Source organism: Sinohyriopsis cumingii, chromosome 15 (genome assembly GCF_028554795.1).
Source record: "Sinohyriopsis cumingii isolate HCF-2022 chromosome 15, ASM2855479v2, whole genome shotgun sequence".
NCBI lineage: Eukaryota > Metazoa > Mollusca > Bivalvia > Unionida > Unionidae > Sinohyriopsis > Sinohyriopsis cumingii.
The window spans coordinates 57,175,247-57,203,167 of NC_142975.1; the positions used below are offsets into that span (position 1 = coordinate 57,175,247).

General features: G+C 34.3%; 1 protein-coding gene across 3 annotated transcripts in view; it reads right to left on the reverse strand.

The window, feature by feature from the left end:
* Positions 1-27,921, reverse strand: part of LOC149781851 (arf-GAP with coiled-coil, ANK repeat and PH domain-containing protein 2-like) — a 211,292-nt gene that overhangs the window by 128,328 nt on the left and 55,043 nt on the right. For all 3 annotated transcript variants that reach the window (XM_089936039.1, XM_089936038.1, XM_089936037.1), the window contains one exon: positions 26,107-26,181. In XM_089936039.1, the coding sequence (XP_089792165.1) occupies positions 26,107-26,181 (75 nt within the window). The remainder of the gene's footprint in view (positions 1-26,106; positions 26,182-27,921) is intronic.

Below are 27,921 nucleotides of genomic sequence, written 5' to 3' on the forward strand. Positions count from 1 at the left end.
ATGTTAACCAAAGATAAGTACCAATTGTACATCCTGCTTCAATTTTGTTTATTGCCCACCTCCTCCTGCCCCCAACCAGTCCCCTCCAGCTACATCTCCTGTTAACACAACATGAAGCTGTGAGTCTCTGCACAATGCTGCCTCACCAAAAGATACCCAAGCATTAAAAGTACAGGGACATAAATTTACGAAAGTTAGGTACATAGTTTCCACATTGAAACCACATTTTATCTTCGATTTTCATTTATCAATTTTAAAGTTTTCCTAACAAGGTATCCTGAATTCCAGTCAAATATAACACATCAAAATTACAGCATGCTATGCTTTGCCCCCCCCCCCCAATTGTTAACCTTCATATATTTCCAAGAATGCAAGATATTCATGAAAGATAAAATTAACTTGTGTATACTATCCGGTATAACCTCTTTCAAAAAAGTGAACCGGACTGTACAGTCACTTCAGGAACTACAAATGTTGCTCTTTATGGACATGTGTTTTTTTGTAGAGATAGTTAGACAAAGTATTTATAAATATTTTCTGTTAATACCAATGTCATTCATATATAGATGTCTGACAAGTCAGGTTCCATTCTACAAATATATTTTTGTTTGGAGAAATGTACCAAGATCAGTTCCACTGTACAATGATGAATGTCTTTCATATGCACATATCTGCAAAGTCAGGTTCCATTGTACAGTCAAACATGTCCTTTATATACATGTCTGCCAAGTGAAAATCTACTGTTTAGTCAAACATATCCTTCATATTACATGTACACATCTGCCAAGTTCCACTGTACAGTCAAACATGTCCTTCATATACATGTCTGCCAAGTCAAGTTCCAATGTACAGTCAAACATGTCCTTCATATAACATGTCTGCCAAGTTCCAATATACAGTCACACATGTCCTTCATACACAGATGTCTAGCAAGAAAGGATACAGTGTACAATCAAACATCTTCTGATGGACATGTCAACTAAGACAGGCTCAACTGCACAAGCATGACCTTCATAAGATGTCTAACAAGACCAGTTTTGCTGTACAAATGGTTCCACTGTACAATTATCTAATGGAGATGTCCACTCTAGACCTTCCTATGGAGATGTTACACTGTACCATCAAACAGATTTTTCATACAGACTAGTTTACCAAGATTGGTTCTACTCTGCAGCCAAACATGTCATTAAATGTTATCTATCGGATTGGCAGAGCAGGTGACCATTATAAACAGGTGTTTCAATGTGTACAAAGTTACCTATAAATGAGACCTCCTGTTTCTGACCTTTACATACAAATGTCTGCTGTCCTGAGGTGACCAGTGTAGCAGGCTTTACTTTACATTAATCCGTATTTATTTTAAGTTCATTGTAAAAGTTTGAAATAACTTAAAGGAGCACTATTATGAAAAAAATACAAAATTTCAGAAATTGTTAGGGATCTGTAGTACTGTACAAACACAATTTTCTGACCTATAAAGTACTGTACAATATTTGTGTGTATAACGATAATCGAAGTCAAACTCAGATTTGAAAAGCATCGAGCATCATTTTTGAGTTTATAGAAGCACAATGGAATAAGGTATGCAAACAACTGTGGCTATTACTGTAGAAGCTAAGGATTCCATGTAAACATTAGCATGATGAAGACCAGCAGACTACAGATGGAGAAAGAATCAAGAGCTGAAAGTACAATATATACAACAGAGCTACATCCTTCCAATCTATGGAAAATGGCTTCAAGTAAGTTGATATGAAGGAAAAAAAAGGGCTTCTCAAAACAATTAACTACAAACACTCAATTACTAATGATCTAGTTGACAGCGTGATTTTGAATCAATGTTTTCCAGCAAATTTAAATCATGGTGATAACTTTACATATTTTAGTGATGGTGGAATGGATATGCATTAAATATAATGGATAAAGGATGTATAAAACCAGTATTTATCAGAATAAATAACAATAAAAATGATGATGATGATAAGAATCAGCTGCAATGTACTTAAGTAGTTTTTGCATTTTTCCTTTTCCCATTCACTATTTGTCTGTACCTCACAACCATACCTTCTACAGTCATGAAACTTTATACATTATGAATGACTGGAATATCATTTTAATAGTCAGATGGAAAATAATATTTTAGCAAGAGTTTCTGTTGCTTATGGTTACAGTCAAAGTTGTTGTTGTGGGGTTTAACACCATATATCAGCACACGATAGGCTATGCATGGCGGCCAGTATTAATGGTGGAGGAAGAACCCGGGAAAACCCCAGGAAGAACCACCAACCCACGAGAAGCTACTGGCAAGCTTTCTCACATACCCACATTGGCTGAATCCTAGACTCGAACCCACGCAGACAGAGGTAAGATGGCAGTGATCCGTAACGGAGAGTGCTTTAGACCACTCGGCCACTCGGGGCCCCTACAGTCAAAGTAGAATTAGTAGTGAACATTAAAAGCATGTCTTGTCAATACAGTTAATGCGTGTCCAGGTAATTAGTTATATCATTAAATTAGAAAGTTATGCAATTTTTTTATTTTGTGTTTTCACAGTCATAATGTTTAAATAAGAAATATTAACATGACTGTTATCCACACGCAACTTTTAAAATGGTGGGGTTTATGTTTTCATGTCTGTCTGTCTGTCAGTAAATTAGTACTGCAATTTATGTCATCCACTATTAGACACAAACTTGAAATTTTGAGACAAGACCCCAGACTAGTCTTTAGATATACAAAATGGTTTTTAAAATTTTCATTATAACTCCTGGGATTGGACCAGTTTCTGGAAATAGTTATTTTTTTGGTTAAAATCTAGTCTTGTAGGTAGAGATCTGAACTTGGTAATTGTGTCATGTTCAAGACTTTATTTGATTCTTTCAGTGTATATTTCATGAACCCAAATAAAATTAAATTCATTTCTTGAAAAGTGTCATAAATTTACCTGTTCAAAATATTTATTTTTATACTTTCATATTAATAAGGTGGCAGTATATGGGATTTATTTGGACCATCCATGTGTGTGGGTTAATCTGTCTTCAATATCCTTGCCCTTAATGTTTCACTTATTAACATTAAACTTTCACTTGGTATCAGTATTGTTTACCATATAAATAAATAGAGCTCTCTTCCTTGAATAATTTTATTTTACATCAGACAGAGAAATGTGATAACATAAACTTTCAATCAGTAACACTTTGAGACAACCCTCACAATCCAATAATACTCGAGAAATTTACTTGCTTCTCCTCTGCTCTGAAACTGCATACAAAAAGTGCTTTAGTTTCCAGGAGAATACATTACTTTGCATTTAAACTCTTTGATCCAACAGGTGACAGCAGTAGATACTCTTTCACTATTACACAAATTAATGTGAAAGCATAAACATCCACTCACACAATTTACACTTCAATTACCAGGTTGATTCGTCAAGTTTCCAAATTGTGTTGACAAGCTCTTTTTTTTTTTTTAAAGCCATACATACGAAAAACTTTTGACCACAATTAAATGTGATTTTCAACATTTTTTTTGACATTATTAATCTAATAGAAAAACAAACAACCTAAAAGCAAAGTAAAATTTTGAAAATTTCTGCAGTAGTGCTCCTTTTAAGAGAAATACAAGAACTTTTAATGGTATGTGATGTGTATGGGTTGCGTGGGTGGGGTAGAAGTTAAACAATCTGTAGGAAACCACTGACCTTGGATGGGCAACCATTTGCCTTTGCACATTCCAGCAACTGGGACTGAACCTTGGACTAAAAATGCACAAAACAAGTGCATTACCATCAAGAGACCCAAGCCCATTAAACTTCTCTCAGTAAGTTAAATTACATGTTCTGGGATCCAAATGCATTGCTACTAGGCATACAAGTTAAATAGACTGGTCCCATGCCTAACAGAGGTTTATAAAACAGATCATTACTCTTGAAAACATGTAAACCTCTCAAGTCAGACTCCCATGATGCACACCGATTAATATCCTGCATTAGGAAACAAGCTTATTAAACCCTGCAATTGAATTACCAATCATGCATGGAAATGTGCACACAATTTTAATATTATTGCTTCTTGCACCAACAGCATGCATGAAGATACAAGCAAACCTGAACTAGACACAAAAACTTAAACTTAGCTCGCAACAGGAATTGAGGGTAGATGTGGTAACTCGGTAAGGATAAAATTTATATGCACAATTTTTGAGGCAACCGGAGAAGTACTTTAATGAAGCTTGTTACATGCATAAAATATATGTCGATCATCTCTGTGCAATCTGTATCTAAATTAACTTCATGCAAGCATTATAAAAGGAGAAAAGTGCACATAACCTGTACATCTAAAAGGGTTCAATAAGCTTGTTTAAATTCACATTTTTTAATGGTAATGCATTGAAACTGTAGATTATTTACCATCTTTACGCCAGAGTTTTATAAACTGCTGGATTTTGCAGCAAGCAAATAAGGAAAAAATGACAAAACAAAGAATTCAGACAATTTTTTTCTGTTTGCTCATTCAAAAATACATTAGTACATGTACTGTTGTTATTCAAGACAAATACATCTAACAAGCAAAATGGTAAAGTCTAGTTCAACCAACAACCTCCTTACTGACATACTATATTACACCTGTGGGGCCCCGAGTGGCTGAGTGGTCTAAAGCACTCACTGTTCTGGATCACTGCCATCTCACCTCTGTCTGCGTAGGTTCGAGTCCAAGGCTTGGCTAGCGTGGGTACGTGGGAAAGCCTGCCAGTAGCTTCTCGTGGGTCGGTGGTTCTTCCCTGGGTTTTCCAGGGTTCTTCCTCCACCAGTTATACTGGCCGCCATGTATAGAACAACAACAACAACATTACACCTGTAGAAATTTCTTCATAATTCTCACAGTGCATGAATCTGTCACATGTCATTTAATCAAAAACATGCTGGAATAAACATGGTAAATATACAATATTAATTTACAATGTTAATCTCCAAACTATGAAAAAGGTATTCACCAAACTTTCACACTGAATTTACTTCCTTACTGCACATTAAGAAATATTTTCAAAAATATTTTAGCAAGGTCCTTTATCATGAAATAATGGTTCCTAAATGATCTTGAAGCACTTCCTAGCTTATTTTTGTATAGTGTATATGTCCAAGCAGTTATCAAGAATTTAACTTTATGATCCCAACTTCAGCCAGTCAAATGTGCATTGTAGGTCACAGTAACCTTCTTCAGTTGCATAGGTGTAGTACTAACACAGATGCACCCAATCAACTAGTAGTTTGATGATTCTAGCAAGAACAGTGCTGGCAAAATAAACTTAAAATCTGGACCCAAGTCAGTGAAATGAGACAAATGAGACCCAATGAGTTACTTTTATGAAGTTATAGCAATTGTCAAAATGCATCCCTTGCCAAATTTCAAGATTATATTTATAAACTGTATTTACTATATCCTGGGTCAATGCCTGGCTCACATATTTGGATGAAGCTACCTTTCTCCCTCAAGAACTGGGCAACATTTTGGAAAACAGAAAGAAATGGGAAACTTAAAATATTTAAAATTGTGGCTTAAAACTAAACTAAACCTCAAATGATACTCATTATACAAGTAGAAAATAATGAATTTATTAGCTGACTTCACTCAAGACTAATCTAAAAAATAGGTCACTACAAAAAATTGGTAACAACCATTGAGGTACAAGTCCTATTTTCCTTTAAATAAAAGCAATCAGCCTAGAAAATCCTCCATTAAGTAATAATCTACTCTTGGTTAGGCAAGAAATACAATGAATTTTACTTTTTCATGCTTTGATTTATTCATGTGTGAATTTTCATCAGGAATATTGTTGACTGACATATATGGAATGAAAATATTGACACAAATAATCCTTAAACTGACACAAACGTTAACAAAAAAATGGAGCATATTAGGCAGAAACAATTTGGCAATGATCTTTGAACAGAAAAAGGCACAAGAGATGATATTTTTCCAAGACTATGAAAGCATTCAAAGGGGAACATAAAAAGGAGGATGATGTCATCTTGAGAAAAGGCAAAGTCAACTTTGCTTTCTCTGTGTATTTGGTCTAAATGAAAGTCAAAGGGATGAGAATTACTTCAACCAAATGGCCAGTAGTGCGGACCTTGTATACAGGGACCTGGGATCAAAAACCAATGTAGCCATGAGTACAAAAACTTAACCTATGCCAGCAAAATGTAATTGTAGTCATCGATATTTTCTTTTAATGAAAGGTATAATGCTAACAGAAATGCATCACTAATCTAGTTGGATGATTCCAGCATAAAGAGAGCTTAGAAATAAACTTAAAACACAAAACTGGTCAGTGAATATCAAATATGGCTCACACTGACCTATTTCTGTGATGAGGGCATGGGTGTCATCTTGGTGAATCCCTCTAATAAGTTTCATGATTCCAGTTAAAGCAATTTGTACACAGTGACATTAGCTAACACAAAAGAAATTTAACCACGAATGTGCAAAAAATGTACATGCAAGGATGTCCCCCATAGCCCTCTCCCAAGGAGCTTGTTGCTTTGCAATCTGCTTCAAAATATTCCCAGCAACAAGAAAAGGTTGAAATGCAGCGAGACTGTACATACGCATGCAGTATGCTTTTATCTGTGCAGACTCTGAGAGCTGGGATAGTACAATAGTTCAGCTGAACTTAGTAGAGGCAAGCCAAAAATGTAATCAACAACAGAAGTTGATGGAATTTTCCAGTGTTAGAACTTATTTTGATTGAGCCTAATTCAAATGTAACTGTTATTATCTTTGGAAGTTTCTAATGAGGAAAAATGTATTTTTGTTAAGCATAGCAGTAGCCTCTCGGCATGAAAGTATAAAATCACAAAATATGAATTTATTGGAATAACATGATCATAAGGTTTGCTTTGCTGATAAAGTATAAGATGAAATTCTTTCCCAGGGTTCAATTGGCATTTCAGTTCTTACATCAGCTACACATGTTAAACCAAACCCTTCCATATTTTCTGGATAAGGGGTTCATTTTACCATGCAACTTGGCAATTATTTTACTTGTACACCTAAAACATGCTGAATTCATTACAAAGAAAATTAACAAATTCTATGCCATGATTTATGCCGCTTTTATGTTATAAAGATTTTTTTCTGTATATCTTATATTATAATCAGGTACAGATAAATATCTACTAATGTTCCTCTCAGTAAATTTATATTGTCCAAGTTAGAATCAATACATATAACATTTTCTCACACTGATAGTATCATAATAATAGTCAATGTAACAATACTCCTCAGATTTAGAGATGATTCTAACAAACATAGTGTTTCTTATACAACACCAACAGTGCATGTTCCTCTGTGTATTTTGCTTGTGTGCGATTCAGTGTCAAATTGCCAGCTACCTTTCCTTGTGATGTTATTACAAGATGTTCTGACATACAAGATACAGATCTGCATAGATACCACATGTACTCAGTTATAAGTACTCAGTTATAAGTTGAGTCAAACTGCAAACAATAAAGATCCTGATCTAACACTGCATAATGCACCATCACATCAAGGTCTATGTTGTTTGTTCTACTGATCACTCCTGACAAGCTGCACAGACCCAGATCTGCTAAAGCATTATGCGATGACAGACCTTGGTCTGTGCAGTTTGTAGTTAGACTCATCTTATAAGCGAGTACATATGGTAAACCTATTTTTCTGGAGCAAAATCTGACTTCCACTCAAAACTCATGGGAATGGTCATAATCAGAAAACATGGCATGATACCACACTTCACATGCAGGGGATTGCTGGTAGGCACAACAATTCCAACACACTCTGATGGAAAGCAATGAGTATTGGTTAGGAAATAATGTTTTGCAAGCAGGGTTTGAAAAAGGTGTTCTTTCAATTATCCACAATTATGCTTATTTTACCACTGTTTGTAAAACAAAGAAAACAAGGTTTAAAGGTAGGGCCTGAAAATGAGTGAGGGCAGAAAGAATTGAGAATCTTGAACTGTATGGTTGGGAAAGATAAAATAATTTTTTTACATAATATGAAACCAGAAATATAATTCTATTAGCTATTAAATAACCGGATATGAACAAATCTGCTCTAACATTTTTTTTCAAAACTACACATTATGATTTTTTTTACTTTCCAGTCATTTAGCTACCTATGTGCAAGGTGACCTACATCAGAAGGAAAGATTTATGTATCCTCATGACTCATGGCTTACAAACCTGAGATGGTTTTTTTAAAAAAAATGAAATCTCACTCATCCTGGTTGTTGTTGTTGTTGTGGGGTTTAACGCCATTTTTCAGCACACATTATAGGCTATACATGGCGGCCAGTATTAATGGTGGAGGAAGAACCCGGGAAAAACCCGGGAAAGAACCACCGACCCAAGACAAGCTACTGGCAGGCTTTCTCACATATTCACATTGGCCGAATCTGAGACTCGAACCCACGCAGACAGAGGTGAGATGGCAGTGATCCATAACGGAGAGCACTTTAGACCACTTGGCCACTTGGGGCCCCTACACACTCATCCTGGTATGAACATGTTGTTGAAAGATATATAATGTAGCTTTAATGAATTGTTTTGTCAGCAAGATTAGTAAATCAACCTGATGTGTAATGTTATGTACTGTGCCTTATAAGCAATTCTTGTCAACTTAAAATTTATGCTAGCAATCCCATATTCAATGTGAAAACCATGTACATATACATCAAGAAAGGAACTGACAGAAAAATCACACCAAACAGGCGTCCTAACAGAAATGTGGAATTATATAATTGGAATGGGAAGTTCCTGTGTTGCTAACAGCCAGTTGCATGCTTGTTTACCTGTTTCGACTTCAAGAAAAGAGTTGACAGAAAAATCTTACCAAACAGTTGTCTTAACAGAAATGTGGAAATATGTAATATAATTGAAATGGGTAGTTCCTGTGTCACTGACAACCAGTTGCATGTTTGTTTACAAGTTTGTCGATTTTGTAAACGTTTAAAAGCAGTAAACTAAACTAAGCCATTTACACAATTTAAAAGCTCAGCCTTGCTTCCCTACCCCTTTATTCACCTTTTACCATTTTATTTAGCACCGGTCAATTACTCAGGCTCTACTAACTCTATGTATATTTCCTCCTTTATTTTTTGCATAACAAACATTTTGTCTAGCACTGGGGCATCATGCCACAGACATGTAGCATGATGTCCCACCCAGTCACATTATCCTGACACCAGGCTGACCAGTCCCAACACTAACTCCTTAATGCTGAGCACCAAGCGAGGCAGCTGTTAGTACCATTTTTGTAAGTCTTTGGTATGACTCAGCTGGGGATCGAACCCACAACCTCCCGCATCTGAGGCAGGCACTCTAACCACTGGCATATCTTGACCTATGCAGTTTGTTTGGAGTAATCGGTAGTACTAACAACACAGACCCTGATCTTCTGTGTCCGTCTTTTCTGATAATTTGTAATTAAGCAAGAAAAGCTTCCATAAAGAATGCTTGGCCCTTTGAGCAATTTATTGGCTGTATACCGTAACGTAAAGAAAATGGAAACTAAGTGATTTTCTCAAGGATACAATAAGGCATCTTACCCCTCACCTGGACACCATACCTGCCATATTCCCAGACAGTGCTGGAGAGTTTTATAACCCGAAAGGTGTTCTTAGGTCCAAAGGGGGTCAGTTTGCATGACCCCAAAAAACAATGGTGTCCAACTGTATTGGTCAGCAGTGCAATGGACTCTTCAGTATAGTCTATTTCTGACTTATAAGTTAGTCAGATTTGTACATTTTTTAATTATGTGTCATGACTGAGTCTTTCAGATTCATTATTTTATTTATTCTTTCTGAAAAGCATAATGTGCATAGTGTTTGTGAGCACATGTTGGCAAGATTGTAACTAATAATAATACCATGTTTGATTGCAAAGCAAATTATATTATGAGCAATGCATCAAGTTAGAAAACAATGTCGAATGATAATTTCTTATTGGAATAAATACACTAGGAGCTAGCAAGTGCTCCTTAAGCTTTCAAACATGATGTTGAACATGTTGGAATAACTAGCTCTTTCAACATGCAATTCCTTGCGAATTATATTCTGATCATTGCAGCAAATGATTTTTCAGTCTGTCTGAACATAGTCCATCAGGTACTATATCATCTGGCAGGTTATCCAAAGATGATATCACTGGAGTTGCTGACATACTAGATGTTAATCTTAAAAGATAAACATATCTCTGTACTCTTCTATAGAATAACCATCACCCTCAGGAACATTGTGGTAGTGGGGAAAATCAAAATGCCCTTGACATCCATGAAATAACTGATTCATTTCATGTACAATACACTTGAAAGTTACCTATGTACCCAAATCATTCTACATATCGTATATACTCACTTACAGGACAGTTTGCAGAACAAACTGCATAGACCCTGATCTGGTGCATTATGCTACGGTAGATCAGGATCTTTGCTGTTTGCAGTTTCACTTGACTTATTTCTAAATTCTTTGTCAAAAATTATTATGATACAAAAAGAATCTCTGTATTATTCTATAATTCATTTCTATTTGCTACAGGCCATGATTTTCCAAGAGAAAAGACTGCTTGCTCTGCAATAATCACCTAATTATTAAAGACTGAAAGAAAAAACAAACAAATCAAGGCTAGATCTTTTGTAGGAAAAGAAGGACCTAAATATTTTATATTCACTTGGACAATTAAATTGTCTGCATCTTAGTAACCAACCATTTAACTGGGGGTAGGTTGGGGTGGGGAATAGGGCTGGAGGTTTCTTTCAAACCAGGATATTTTGTTTTGTTTCACCTCAAAATAATTTTTTTTTTTCAACTAATATAATGGATATATTCACCTCTTTTCTGCTACAATTCATAGCAAGCAGTCTGTGAGTTAAAACATTTTTTTTTCAAAACAATCTTAGGAAACAACCTGTCCAAAAATAAATGAATAGTCCCTTGACAACAGAATCATGCTTCAAATATTCAAAGTATGCAGAATTTTGTTTTGATTTTAGAATAGGTGCATTATACTTAAGTGGGCAAGATAGGTTTTTAAGTCTTACAAGAAAGTCATATAAACGTTTTGTTTTGACCACAGGTAAATTAAAAACCTTTGACTCCTTCTGGTAAACAATGGTTGCATAGTTGTGGTATAGAACTTGCATATACACAGTGCTGATGCAACATATTATATATATATATATATATATATATATATATATATATATATATATATATATATATATACATACACACACATGTACTCACTTATAATGCATTTATATTTGTGCTTTCTCTAAATTCCTTTATGACCTGGTTTGAAATTAGTTGGTTCTGGAATGGAAAAAGGTGGTTTATGAAATTATCTTAAACTGGGAGTGTTGCCTTGTTTTCCAGCATGAAATAATTCTGTTGAGGTATAACTGGGCTATATTGTTTGAAACTTTGTCCAAAAGTAAAGCCTTTCTTAAACATTTTAGTTATCATTCAATGCAACTGGTATGTTTTCAGCATTATCAATGATGTGTGTGCAAGCTGTTTTTGAAAGCAAAAATATTCTTATTAGAAGTGTTTCCCCAGATAACATTACAGTAATCTATATATGGTTGCATATATCATTTGTAATATATTAATCTATGTTTAGTTGATAGATATGGCCTTATCTTGCTAAATAACCACAGACAAGAATTGACTTTATGACAGATGACTTGAATATGTTCATTCCATTGCAAATTGTTGTCAACTGTCACCCCAAGGATTTTGTCATGGGTAACCATTTATTGGCAAATTTCATTCAACTTGAGATTCAAATTGTTATTATCCAATCTTTTTTCTCTTTTATTGGGTAGTAATCAATAATACTTCAGTCTTCTTTGCCTACTTTCAGAACATTTATGAAAATGAGAAAGATGAGTGGGTCATGGATTGCATTCCACCCTATGGTACTACACATGTAATTGGTTCTTCTGCAGAAAAACTGTCATTTATTTTGACACTCTGTTTTGTTGTTGTTAGATACAATGTAAACCAAACAGTTGTTGAATTGTCACATTGATAACTGTTCAATTTATAGATGAGAACATCATGATCAACAAAGTCAGATGGTTTTCTAAGATCAACTGCATAGAATACAGATCCAAGTAATATTTTTAAATATAGATCCAACTAATTATTCTAATATGATCTAATTATTTTTGGTATGTGTGTGTGTGGGGGTGTTTTGGATTTTTAGAGTAGCTTTAACAATTTTTCAGACAAATCGCTATGATGTCTGCAGTGTGGCAGTTTATAGTGATGTCTAGCACTGGGGCATCATGCCGCAGACACGAAGCATGATGTCCCACCCAGTCACATTATCCTAACACTAGGCCGACCAGTCCTAACACTAACTCCTTAATGCTGAGCGACAAGCGAGGCAGCTACTAGTACAATATTTTATAAGTCTTTGGTATGACTCAGCCGGGGTTTGAACCCATGACCTCCTGCATCCAAGGCAGATGCTCTAACACTAGGCCACTGGAGCAGTAATTGTTTTGAGTATGGATCCAACTAATTATTATTTTTAGCATGGATCCATCTAATATTTCTAGTATGGATCCAACTAACTTTTCTAGTATGGATCCAACTAATTTTTCCTAGTATGGATCCAACTAATATTTCTAGTATGGAACCAACCAATTTTTCTAGCATTGATCCAACTATTATTTCTAGTATGGATCCAACTAATATTTCTAGAATGGATCCAACCAATATTTCTAGCATTGATCCAACTAATATTTCTAGTATGGAACCAACCACTGTTTCTAGTATTGATACAACTATTATTTTCTTGTATGGATCCAACTATTTCCCTAGTATAGATCCAACTAATATTTCTAGTATGGAACCAACCAATTTTTCTAGTATTGATCCAACTATTATTTCTAGCATGGATCCAATTAACATTTCTAGCATTGATCCAACTAATATTTCTAGTATGGAACCAACCACTGTTTCTAGTATTGATACAACTATTATTTTCTTGTATGGATCCAACTAATTTTTCTAGTATGGATCCAACTAATTTTTCTAGTATGGATCCAACTTATATTTCTAGCATTGATCCAACTAATTTTTCTAGTATGGAACCAACCAATTTTTCTAGTAGTGATCCAACTATTATTTCTAGTACGGACCCATCAAATTTTTCTAGCATGGATCCAACTGATTTTTCTAGTATAGATCCAACTAATATTTCTAGCATGGAACCAATCAATTTTTCTAGCATGGATCCAACTAATATTTCTAGTATGGATCCAACTAATTTTTCTAGTATTGATCCAACTATTATTTCTAGTATTGATCCAACTAATAGTTCTAGTATGGAACCAACCAATTTTTCTAGTATTGATCCAACTATTATTTCTAGTATGGACCCATCCAATTTTTCTAGCATGGATCCAACTAATATTTCTAGTATGGATACAACTAATATTTCTAGTATAGATCCAACTAATATTTCTAGTATGGATCCAACTAATGTTTCTAGAATTGATCCAACTAATATTTCTAGTATGGATACAACTAATAGTTCTAGTATGGAACCAACCAATTTTTCTAGTATGGATCCAACTATTATTTCTAGTACGGACCCATCCAATTTTTCTAGCATGGATCCAACTAATTTTTCTAGTATGGATCCAACTAATAGTTCTAGTATGGAACCAACTAATTTTTCTGGTACTGATCCAACTATTATTTCTAGTATGGACCCATCCAATTTTTCTAGCATGGATCCAACTAATATTTCTAGTATGGATACAACTAATATTTCTAGTATAGATTCAACTAAAATTTCTAGTATGGATCCAACTAATGTTTCTAGAATTGAACCAACTAATATTTTTAGTATGGATACAACTAATATTTCTAGTATGGATACAACTAATATTTCTAGAATGGATCCAACTAATATTTCTAGCATTGATCCAACTAATATTTCTAGTATGGAACCAACCAATTTTTCTAGTACTGATCCAACTATTATTTCTAGAATGGATCCAACTAATTTTTCTAGTATGGATCCAACTAATTTTCCTAGGATAGATCCAACTAATATTTCTAGTATGGAACCAACCAATTTTTCTAGTATTGATCCAACTAATAGTTCTAGTATGGAACCAACTAATTTTTCTAGTACTGATCCAACTATTATTTCTAGTTTGGACCCATCCAATTTTTCTAGCATGGATCCAACTAATATTTCTAGTATGGATACAACTAATATTTCTAGTATAGATCCAACTAAAATTTCTAGTATGGATCCAACTAATGTTTCTAGAATTGATCCAACTAATATTTTTAGTATGGATACAACTAATATTTCTAGTATGGATACAACTAATATTTCTAGAATGGATCCAACTAATATTTCTAGCATTGATCCAACTAATATTTCTAGTATGGAACCAACCAATTTTTCTAGTACTGATCCAACTATTATTTCTAGAATGGATCCAACTAATTTTTCTAGTATGGATCCAACTAATTTTCCTAGGATAGATCCAACTAATATTTCTAGTATGGAACCAACCAATTTTTCTAGTATTGATCCAACTATTATTTCTAGTATTGATCCAACTAATATCTCTAGTATGAGGGCCCTGAGTGGCCGAGTGGTCTAAAGCGCTCTCTGTTATGGATCACTGCCATCACATCTCTGTCTGCGTGGGTTCGAGTCTCGGATTCGGCCAATGTGGGTATGTGAGAAAGCTTGCCATTAGCTTCTCAAGTGTCAGTGGTTCTTTCCCGGGTTCTTCCTCCAATAATGGCCGCCATGTATAGCATATCGTGTGCTGAAAAATGGCGTTAAACTCTACAACAACAATCTCTAGTATGGATCCAACTAATATTTCTAGCAAGGCTCCAGCTAATTTTCTAGTATGGATCCAACTAATTTTTCTTTGATCTAAAGCAGTAATCCAACTATCCATTATGAGGGCCAAGGCTGTCTCACTGGAGTTGTTTTTTTCCAAACCCTGAATGGTTTTGGTGAATTAAGTCAAAGCTTGACATCAAAAGATTGTCATTAAAAAATTTTTCAAGTAGTTTGGACACATTCGGTACGAAAATATATGGGTCTGTAGTCATTGATAGCATCTTTGCTGAAGGATCAATGGATTTATTAATAGAAAATCTTTCTTAAATACAAAAATGCTAATTTTTTGTATTACAAATTGTGTGGACATAGTTTGGTTGGGTATTTTATGGCACAGCAACACAAGTAGGCTATATTAGTGTCAAGGCAACTGAAGTAAAGTGTTTTGAACAAGGACACACCAAAGTGGATTGTCTAAACTTTTAATCATAGGCTTATCATAAAATAATGTTGATAAATATTTTAAGTTCTTTCTAATCATTCAAATTTGTTGCAGTAAAAGGTAATTAATATATATATATATATATATATATATATATATATATATATATATATATATATATATATATATATATATATATATAATACAAATAGATACTAGTAAATTGATTGCCATGGAAAAGCCTGATTATTGGAATAGACCAGTTATGTTCTCTTCCACGATTCTAAAGAAAGAGAAAGCTGAAGCAAAAAATTATGGTCCCCTCATTGTAAAATATAACAAAATACCAGTCAATATGCTACAGAAAGAAAGCCAATGTATTATATGCCTGCTCCATGCTGCACAAGTCTCTTCCTACACCTGCATATGGCTTACTCTAGAAGATACGACCAAATGACCTTTAAGATCTTTGAAAAAAGCATCTGGAACCTATTTTCTTCCTATATCAGCAAACCATCCCAAAGGCTTGGTGACATTATATGGTGTGAAATTAGAATGCATACAAGTTTTTTCAGTGATCTTGTTCTTTATATTATTTACCCTCCAAATCAAAAGGTTTGTCTTGCCAAAGTACAAGCAACCAAAGTAATTTGGTTAAGGTACCTGGAACAGAACTAAGCCCATCTTGCAGAAACCATATTTGAACTTTTGTGACCTTGAACTTTAACCTTTTAATCCACAGATTAGTAGGTGTCTTTCTTACCTCAAGTACTAACCAGCTACAAAGTTTTGTAAATGAACAAGGTCTAGAAAAGACTTGTGTCAATGTCTAAACAGATTCTAGTGGTAAACATAATTTTGTTCTTTTTGTTTTTAAATGACTTTTACAAGTAGACCTAATGACAGAGTGGCAGCAATATTCATATCCTGAAACAACTAAACATAGCAAGGTCAAATGTATGACATGGGCTAAAAATGACCAAGTCCACTGTTTGCACCTGTGCAATGTGTAGATGGGGACATCTTAACTTGGAAACTTGCAAATTTGTTAATAAGTTCTAGTATTTATTTCACTAACTTTGAAATAGTTTTGGTAGACAGTATAATACCATGTCATCCAATCTAGAAGGTTGGCTGATAAAGTAAGCCTGTATGAAGCTTGAGTAACAGTCAGAAATATAATTAGTATCATGCTAAATCCTACCAGGACAGTATTGTTAATGGAATGTTTGAGCCTTTATTGCCATAGCCTAAGCTTCATGTGTGAAAGCCACATATGTGACCTTGACCTTTGACCTTTTCACACATAAATCAACAGTTTCTTCCTTACCCCAAGTATAAGCTATCCACAAAGTTGAGGTTTCTGGTCTTGAACTTGAGCAATTGTGTAGAAATCATAAATTGCTGGATGGACAGACAGATGAATACCATAACCCAATTTCTTTGCCTAATGGCGATTAATAAAAATCTTAAATCTGTAATGAAAGTATTTCAAGTCTTACTAATCTGACATTTATGCTTCTGCAGAAAAAGTAATTTGCTGTTAACTAATGTTGAAACTAAAAACAATCTATCTAGTAAACTGATATTGCAGCCACATTTCAGCAATACAAACCCACTCACTAGAAACCAGGTTAATGCAATAAACATGTGTTCATTTCTAGTATGTCTCACATAATATGTAAAATGTAACACCCACCACATCACAAAAAATTACATGTTATTTTTTTAACACTTGTTATTTTTTTGGAAGCTATTTCTGTGAACTGCTTCTAATCAGAAATGTATTTTGCTATAGAATCAATCAGCCAGGGTATGGCTGTATACATGCAGCAAACTAAATGTGGAAAATGCAGGTCCTCAAGTAATCTGACCAATACAACACATAGCATTTCTAGTATGTGTCACAATTAGGCTCTGAGGTCTCAGAGCTACTGGAATGCTTGATAGTAAGGTCAAATGTTTTACGATATATACTCACTTATAAGTAGGGATAGAAGTGTAGGAAAACTGCCAGGGAACTACCCGTCTGGGTTAGTTTTTACCGGATCAGGTTTCTCAAATGCCAATTTGTCAAGTTTCCCCACCCCCACTCTTTCTCTCTCACCCCCATTTTGTCAATGATAAACAATGTGTTTTTACAAAAATTGTACTTTATTTTTATATTTTATAACTGCAGGAGGAGGGGCCAGCCATGTCCCCATCCATCCCTATTTATACATTTGATCCACCCTAATCTGTCATTGCCTAATGTGCTGGCAAAGCAGGGTCTATTTTGTTTCTTCTGCGGATTAAGCCCAACAAATAGCATTGACCTAGATTTGATGGTCCATAAATCGCTAACAGGTCTGGTTTGGTGTAGTCCACAGCTGGATTGGACTTATTAGTGAGTATGTACAGTGTAAATATTTTATAATTGGATATTTTACATACCACAGAAAATAAGTCTTTGTCATGTCTACCAAGTTTGTTCTGTATATCTAAAATGAGAGCACAGACTTAAAAGTGGTAGCAGCCTTGTAAGGCACCTTTCTACTTCACTTTGCAAGGAGTGAGTTATTTGTTGAGAAATAGTTTACCTAAAATGGAGCAAAACAGAAATTTGGATTTCTGTTCAAAGTGCAGGACAAGACTCAAGGTCCAAAAAGACACATCAGAAATTATTAGCTTCACCAAGACTCAAGCTCCAATAAGTCTCATGTATCTATACTGACCAATGGGCAGAAGATGGACAACATACCATCCTCAATGCTAACCATAGAGCCACAACATCTTAATTGATAAGCCTACAAACTATACTTTTTCCTGATTGCCCCCAACACCTTCAGCACCCATTCAAGTTGCACGAAGCACATTTCAACATTGGAATAAAACATTTCTGCACACGAAGCACATTTCAACATTGGAATAAAACATTTCTGCACACTAAACCAAGAAATTGTGGAAGAAGGTATAAAAGGTCTTAAATAAACTGACAAACATTATGTAACTTTAAATCTCAGAACAATTTATGAGTTTCATATTTAGTAGGTTTGTTAAACAAAACAATCTCAAAATTTTGAATTTTGAAGGACCTCAAAATATAATGAGACTGGGCATTTAACATGTTGTTGTCACACTGTTGGAATAAATAATCTAGAGATACAATATGGAATGAATACAAAGTCATTATTATGTTACCTCAATACACATATAATCAACAACTGAAGCATCCTCTGCCATTTCTGTAAGAAAACCTTGTTGATGTAAGAATGGCAGACATCTAAATATTTCATTCATGAAAATGAAACTATGACATATGCAATAATACAGTGCAAATGTCAATGACATGAAATGTATACTATATTACAGCGTTAACGTATAAGACATGAAATATATACATTACAGTGTACATGTATATGAAATCTGAAATGTATACTATACAAAATCTGAAATGTATACATTATAGTGTACATGTATATGAAATATGAAATGTACACTACATTACAGTGTACATGTATATAAAAAAATAGGGAATTCAGTATTCATTAAAAGTAAAGATTCATATGCTACTTTCAGCAAATAATATATTTCTTAGCTTAGATATGTTTATTTCACCTGTTATTTAGTCTATATTACAAAGTCTATATTACATACAAAGTCTATATTACATACACAGGTTATATTACATATATAAAACAGATCACAGTTTGTCCAATACTTTGCTGCACAACCATTATGTGCTGTTGAGTTTGCTGTTTTCCTAAAACCTAAAAAAAACCTGGAAAATCAATCTGATGGATCTTTTCAGGCTATAATTAATAAAATTGCTACAAGTTTGCTAAATATTACCAAGGTGAAGTAACTCTTGCATTATTATCTACCTTAGAGAAAGGTGGCACTATACAGTTTCGCATTTTGCATAGGGTTAGGATTTTCCCCGGCTTTCCTCACTGGTTATACTGGCTTTTTAAAAAAGACCTTGTATATCTTAGGTATAATGCAAAGAACCTTTAATTCCTTTTATTTTGGTGTATGATTGATGGTTGTACTATGGGTTATAGAGTATACAGCTTGGCCTTACTTCAAATGTGCACCTTTCAAAAAAGTGCTAGCTCTGCTTGGTCATTTTCACTTCCTGAACTTCAGAGATGAATTGTATAAAAAAGAGCTGATAACTTTTTTAAAATTTTATATATTTGGTAATTCATTCATTGCACTTTCAGAAGCTGGTATTGTCTTGTCCGGCAAAATTCATTTTCCCTATTTTAATAGCTGCTATGTATAGTGTACTTTAGACTAATTCAGACTGATTTTTTAACACAAGGGAGCAGTCATTTTAGTTAGCAGTGTGCTTAAATCATGTACAATTTCCAAAAGTACATTATCCAAAAGAAATATCATCCACATTACATTAATGTAGCATAGAGGTATTCCAACATTCTCTCCACTGTGCATGTTTTAAATGCGAACTACTTCACCTTACATACGTCACTCTCTCAAAAGTACATATTATCTGGTGAGCGCCACCAAAGTATTAAAAAGGACAAAGCTGGTTGAAGGTAGATAACTCTGCCTGTCAGCTAAGCCCTATCATCACATCTTCAAACACAAAAAATGACTCTTTGATAAATGAACATATGTTTCAAACTAAGAACTTTTCAAGGACTTCTATTAGTTTTCATGATGAAATATTTTGGCAAGAATTAAAATTCACAGCCTTTTCTGGACAGCCCTGAAATTTAAATTTTTTTAAAGATCTATGGCGAACATGCAATCTGAATAGTTGGATACATCTGTTCTAAGTCATACTTCATTTGTACAGTACTAGACAACATTACTTCAAAGATGGGGGAAACAGTAGGCAACCAATGCTTGTACAATCAACCAAACATGACCCCAAAAACTCAGTTTTGAAATCAGTGTATCACCTGAACTGATAAATCAATTAATTTCCTAACTAATTCAAGCAATTGCATGGAATTGATCAACCAATTAAATTTCCTCACTAATTCCTGCAATTGCATGGAATTGATAAATCAATTAATTTCCTCACTAATTCAAGCATGTAATTGTGAATCATCAAATCTAATCCCCAAACAAAATGTTGTTGCAACTATTGGCTGCTGCTTTATAACAACAACAAAATCACAAAACAAAAGCCACCATCATATATGTGTCACATGATCATGTTGTCAGTCAATCATTATGTGTGATCAATTAACCAGCAGCATTTCTTTAAAACCAATGTTCTAAATGTTTTATTTCTAAATGAGTAATACATGATGTTCTCTCTCTATCTATGTGTGTTTGTGTGTGTGTGTGTGTGTGTGTGTGTGTGTGGTGTGTGTGTGTATATATATATATATATATATATATATATATATATATATAGTTAATCAGCATGAAGATAAGAATTAAGTATGACAAAATTCATGAGGTGTGAAATTTATAAAGACCCTTCATGCTCACCTTGACACAAACACACATGTATACTGAAATGTCTTGTATCTTTCTTTATGTTATTTTTAAATTACTATTCTGCACCAAATTCAGACACATCAAGATCTATGCTGGGATGACACATTAAAATGTATACTCTTTTGAGCACATTTTCAATGGATTGACTTGTGGATGTAATGAGATAAGTTGATGAGTACACATGTGCTTTAACTATTCATGCAATGAGTTGTCAATTTTTTAACACATGCATGCACCAGCATGTGATTCTCTGCAGAAAATGAAACTATATTAAATATATGCTCACTGTGTTCTTCACTCATTTTTGTTTAACATATATTATTATAAGTTTGTAACTGTATAATTTTAGCCCATAGTTTTTTGTGCCTTAGCCCATCCCCCGTCTTGTACACTGACTTCTACAGCCTGGGGGATACATATACAGCCTGAGGGATACATATACAGCCTGGGGGATACATATACAGCCTGAGGGATACATATACAGCCTGAGGGATACATATACAGCCTGGGGGATACATATACAGCCTGGGGGATACATATACAGCCTGAGGGATACATATACAGCCTGAGGGATACATATACAGCCTGGGGGATACATATACAGCCTGGGGGATACATATACAGCCTGGGGGATACATATACAGCCTGGGGGATACATATACAGCCTGAGGGATACAAAATTGTCCTCAGTTTAGTGATTCATCCTGATACTAAACAATATGTTAATGCAATACGATAGCACTTTTTGGATCCCAACCAAAGGTGCTTCCCACAGTATTTGTGATTTTCTCATTCAGAGATTTCAGTTGTTCTTACTGGGGTCTTACCGGGTTCTTCCTCCACCAATTATACTAGCCGGCATGTATAGTCTATCTTAAAGTTACACAGAGAAATGGCATTAAACCTCCAAAATAAGATTTGATTGTTAAATGCAGATTGCAAGTCTCACATGAAAAAAGAGAGTCATGGCCGCTGGGGTGGAGAATGAGATGGTTCTTGATGGAAGTAGGCTCCATTAGCAAAGCTGCTTTTTAACATGGCTTCATTCTGGTCATGATCAAATATTTTTTTGGGCATTCAAAAATAATGAGATTAAGATTAACACGAACTTAAAAAATAACTAGAAAAATCAATGGTTTTCTTAAGTTAGAAGTCTTTCACAGAGATAAATATAGTCAACCTCAATATTAACAAAACTGTATGAAACAAATTTTTTTGTATAATAAAGGATTTTGTACTTTTCTGGCACAAACCTTACACTGAAACAACAAATTCTGAGACAATAAAGCAAGATAACTATATCAACAAAAACAAAAAACACTACATCCACTGATAAATTATCATCTGTGTAATACCCTCTGGTTTGCATGCTTATGAATGACCACAAGATCACATAAGCAAATGAAATAACTTTAAACAGAACCCTTTTGCAAAATTTCTATGAGTGTGACCTTAATCCCAAGGTAAAAGGTACAAGCAAACATGCAGAAAATGAACTGTCTTAGCTTCATAATGATTCACCGCCAGTATGAAGTAAAACTATCAAATCATTTAAGAAATACAGTAAAACCTGTCTTGAAAGACCACTCAATAGACAAAAGATCTTGGTCTTTCAAGTTATGCTGCATCTCATAACAGGTCAAAACACCATACAATACATGGTCTCTCAAGACATGCTGTTAAGTTGTTGTTGTAGGGTTTAACGCCATTTTTCAGCACAAGATAGACTATACATGGTGGTCAGTATAAAATGGTGGAGGAAGAACCCGGGAAAACCCCAGAAAGAACAACCAACCAACGAGAAGCTACTGGCAAGCTTTCTCACATACCCACATTGGCCGAATCCGAGACTCAAACCTACGCAGACAGAAGTGAAATGGCAATGATCCAAAACAGTGAGCGCTTCAGACCACTCAGCCACTCAGGGCCCCCCTCAAGACGGGTGGTCTCTCAAAGCAGTTGTCTTTCAAAAAAGGTTTTAATGTATATGTGAGTGAAAACCTGAATAAAATATTTACTCTGCTGAATGTGGTGGAAAAGTGACTGCTGCGTTTTGCTTCCCACTAATGCAGGATCAATAGAAAGGTCAAATTGTTCTGTGGCATGAGAATAAGTGAAAGGTAATAAGGTTCAACTAAGCATGTAAACAACTAACTGGTACAGTTAAGGTATGTTACATTACATCTGCAACATCTTCCATCAAAAAAGTGCTCTTTTCATAAATGTTATGAAATACTGGATAAAATAATGTAATTAGTAATGCACCTGGGTATGTCCACTGAGTCACAAACTGCTTCAGACTGGGCAGGAAAATACAATAGTTTCTTTTTAAATTTTCATGTGTGAATTTTCAGTTGGAATTCCGTAGTAAATAGCAATGAAATTTATGGTATATTTGGTCATCAAATTACCACCAAAACCTTTTACAGAATAGAAGACTTCTTTTTCTATCTTTCCACCTTTCTCTCTGAAAGGAAAACTGACAGAAAAGTGGATGTTTTACTCTCATTTAGTCACAAACCTACCTCTGGGGGTGGTGAGGCTGTAACCTACTTCTGTGCTCTGAAGTGTCAAGGTCATTTAAGACACACCAAAGTGGGTGGTATTACAAAAGAGCAGACATATGTAGCTCTACGATGATACTAAATAATCTGGACATTCTACTCACATTACAAAATGCAGAAGGAAAAATGTATTTTTGACATGTCGCCATTTTCGTAATACAGTACTATCCGATAAAAACATCCTCAGGGCCAAAGTAATATTGTCAACAAAACAGGATGTTTTGATAAGTTGGGGGGGGGCAGGTTGAAAATAAATTGAAATCTCACATACAAAAGAAATTTTGAAGAGATGACCTGTCGTCAGTGACAAGGATTTACACAGAAAAAATATGGAAATTTTGATCAAACTGAAGACAATTAGTCTGAAATACACTTGCATAATAATGACAACTTAAGATTTGTGAAGTACACTCCACAACGTGCTATATAATATACATGTATATGAAAAACCCATGAATCAGAGCATTCGATCATGTTAGAAAATTCATGTACCAATCAAAAACATTTAGGAAACACATCTAAAATGTATTTATACAAAATGGTAGTCCTCATTTGATCAATATCCCATTGTCAACAAACATGTTTCCCAAAATAATTCAATCTGACATGTATTATTTTTGTAGCATGTGGCTGTATAGTTGTTTATATACTACATGTACATGTACTTTAATTGGCTTAGATTTTGGTCAGCCAGAGACAACCACCATGATGCCAAGGCTACCAATAATGAGGGTATTCATATGGAAATTAAAACATGAACAAATTAAAAAAATTAACATTCTTAAGAGATGTCCCATCTTCATTTAACTCGACGGTCAGATATTTACTGTTTCAAAATATTGGAACTTTAATTTGGGTTTTCAACTATCATTGGTAGTGAATATAAGTATGAACTTTTTTGCAAACAGGAAACTTTCACACACAATAAATCTGTTCCAATCACTATGAAAACTGAAACAATGAAGGTTCATGTGTTATTGAAGGCGCCACTAAAGGTTCTCTTTGAAGGACCAAACAAATGCCCATTTGTTATTGCTGCAGTAAAATCAAATAATTGTAAAACACTGATGGAGACAGTTTTTTTCATTCGCTTAGTATGTATACAGAATGATCAATGCTTCAAAGGTAATCAGTTTTCTTTGAAGTTTCAGCAAAAAAAAATTTTCTGGTATATTTTTCAAAAAGGAAAAAATACTGCCATTGTCATGTAGATTTCAGTCATTCCCATTCCCGATTTCTGAGGTGGTCGATTGTAGCTGGTCATGTAGCATGACTATTTGGATTATATTACAGCACAGAGTACTAAGGCCAGACATCAGCATAAGTGGATTATGATATAACTATGCCATGTTAGGGTGGTTTGTCAATATGAACAAAGGATTTGTTTATGTAACAATAGATTCCAGTGCAATTTTATATCCAAGTTTGCGGCTTCCTGTCATGGTGCCTTTGAATTTTCCAACTCCAAACCCAAGACTGTATATACAATTTTTAACAGCCAAAATTGTTCTTGCCAAAAAGATCACCAGATCATATGTTTTGTCACCAATAAAGAAAAAATTGCAATTTTGTGACATTGGCAAAGCCCAGCACAATCCCTGTATTCAGAATTAACCTCAAAATGTGTTTCCTACCCCCATTTCAGGCAAAAATGACAAAAATCTCCAGGGCCTAGTGAGTTAATACATTGTTTTGAACAAAACTGGATGAGGGTAATGTCATGAAATCAATGCAAGGCAAAGTAACCTTCACCTTTCGACCTGTTTAAATGAAATGACATACTTTATGGTGACTATCTCACATGAATCCTGTAGTATTGGCATTCTCAAACATATGCACATTGTCATAAAAGCTGACAAGAGAGCAGATAGCTTACATTTTCATGATGATTTCTTTTATATTTCTTCCATAACAGGACAACTTTTGTTGACTAGCAGTTTGGATAGTTCACAGTATATTGGTAATGGCTGATACACACATTTTGAGCTTTGTACTGATTACATTCAACACATGGCCTGAGATTCAACTGCCAGGGTATGCCTGGTCTAACAGGAAATGCTAAATAACTTTTTGGCTGCTGAACCAAATCATGTTTTTCCAACATTCTATTTCGAGCTTTTTAAAACTGAAAATGGAATATAGTTTTAAACAGAACTCAATATTCTAGTTTGTTGACTTGTGTCCACTAAATGAATATGGCAGAAAGATTCCTATACTTCAAAACAAAGAACTGTAATTCAGTGTGAAAAAGTAACTAAACTAATAACTAGCATATGATGACAGGGCACCTTTATTCCAATAATGTCTGTAAGTAACAAAATATAATTATAATAATACAGCTTTAATTTATTTTATGCTAAATGAATAAACAGATAAATCTATCAAATTACAGACTTGCTATAAAAAAGGTGTTTTTAATACCAAGAACAACAACAACATTGACCATTTAAAAAGGCAATTTTTCAAGAAAACAAGAATAAAATTATATAACTATTGGTAATATTGATTATTAATATTAAGTCGTTGCATGTGCTATAACCCGGACATCAGAAAATAAATTGCAAAGTGAAGTGATGTCCCTGTATAATGCAGGCTACCAATTTGTCACCAAGCCTAAAACAAGAGTCACATAAACCATACAGCTCATGGATATTTAGAAATGATCTATTATAGCTCAGAACCCACTTTTCACAGTAGAAATGCTGTACATTGGTTTCTTTGTACAATGTACATAGAAAGCATGCCAACTAAATTTATTATGTACTCACTTTACTGACTACCAAATTATGCCGCTCCTCCATTTCTTTCCACTCTACTGCAGCCTTGGCACTCAGTTCTTCCACCTAAAAAAATTGATAGTAAAATTCAGACATTTATGATTAAAACCTATTAAACAAAGAAGCAGATCTGAAGCAAAATAGTGCAAATATGATTGAGCCCATTGCTGTAGAGTATGGGACCTTAGTCTCATGATCAATAAGACTGAGCAAATTATGTAACAGAATGAACAGCCTTGCTTTGAATCTATTAGAGGGTTTATGAAATATATGCAAATGAAATAATATAATCAAAACCTTAACACCAATTATTTAGGACTGTTATTCTGATACCAAGATCAGGATGTATCTTTATGATATGGCTTTATGATATGGATCACAGAACATAATGTCTGGCCTAATAATACAACATTTTGATATGGTTATAGGTACTGCTACAGGATGTATCTTCACAATATGGATCACAGAACATAATGTCTGGACTAATAATACAACATTCTGATATGGTTATATCTTTATGACACATACCATAGAACATAATGTCAGGACTAATAATACAATAATACTGATATGGCTGAAGGCAATGCTGCAGGATGTATCTTTATGTGGACCACATAATATAATGTCTTCACTAATAATACAAAAGCATACTGATATGGATAAAGGTAATGTTATTCAGTGCATCTTTATGATATGAACCACAGAACACAATGTCAGGACTAATAATACAATAATACATGTTGGTATTGTTGCAGCTATGCTACAGGATGTATCTTTATGAAGTGGGCCACATAATATAATGTTTTCACTAATAATACAATAATACACTTATATGGCTCAAGGTATGTTATACAATGTATCTTTATGATGTGGACCACAGAACATAACGTCTGGACTAATAATACAATAACATTGTATATGGTGGTAGGTAATGCTACAAGGAGTAGCTTTAAGATATGGACAATGTAATATAATATTTTTCCTAATAATACAATAACACTGATATGGCTTAGGGCAATGATATATGATGTATCCTTAAGTGGACTAAACAACATAATGTCTGGACTAATAATACAATAATACTGATATGGCTTAAGGTAATGATATATGATGTATCTTTATATGGACTACACAACATAATGTCTGGACTAATAATACAATAACATTTTATGTGGTTGTAGATAATGCTTCAAGATATATGTTTATGATGTGGACAACCAAATATAATGTCTGGATTATAATACAGTAAAAGTTTGATATGGTTCGAGGTAATGCTACAGGGTGTATATTCTGATGTGGACCACATAACACAATTTCTGGACTAATAATAGAATATTTTGATGTGGTTATAGGTAATACTACAGGATGTATCAATATAACATTCTGTCTAAAATCAAGAAACTTGTTTACTGTGCTCACTTGTGAGTTTCTTGTTCTTGCACTATGTTAATTATTACAAGAGACCCATTTATGCACAGCTCACCTCTATATGCACTAGAAAGTGTACATCTTTCACATTGAGCTGTATCTAAAAAACTGCAATATTGACTTTAATCCTGGGTGGATGTACAGACAAATGCACAGACATACAGACATGCACACAGATGTCAATGTGATTGTTATGCTAAACTTTTACCTAGATGGGATCTCCCCAAAACAATCAATAAGTTAACATTTATCACAATATTAATTAAACACATTACAACAAACACTCTTTTTGCATTTCTCTGTATAACTGTCTGGAGAATGGAACAGATACAAAGGTTGTTTGCACTTCTTTGTATTTTGATTCACTAGATAAAGAAA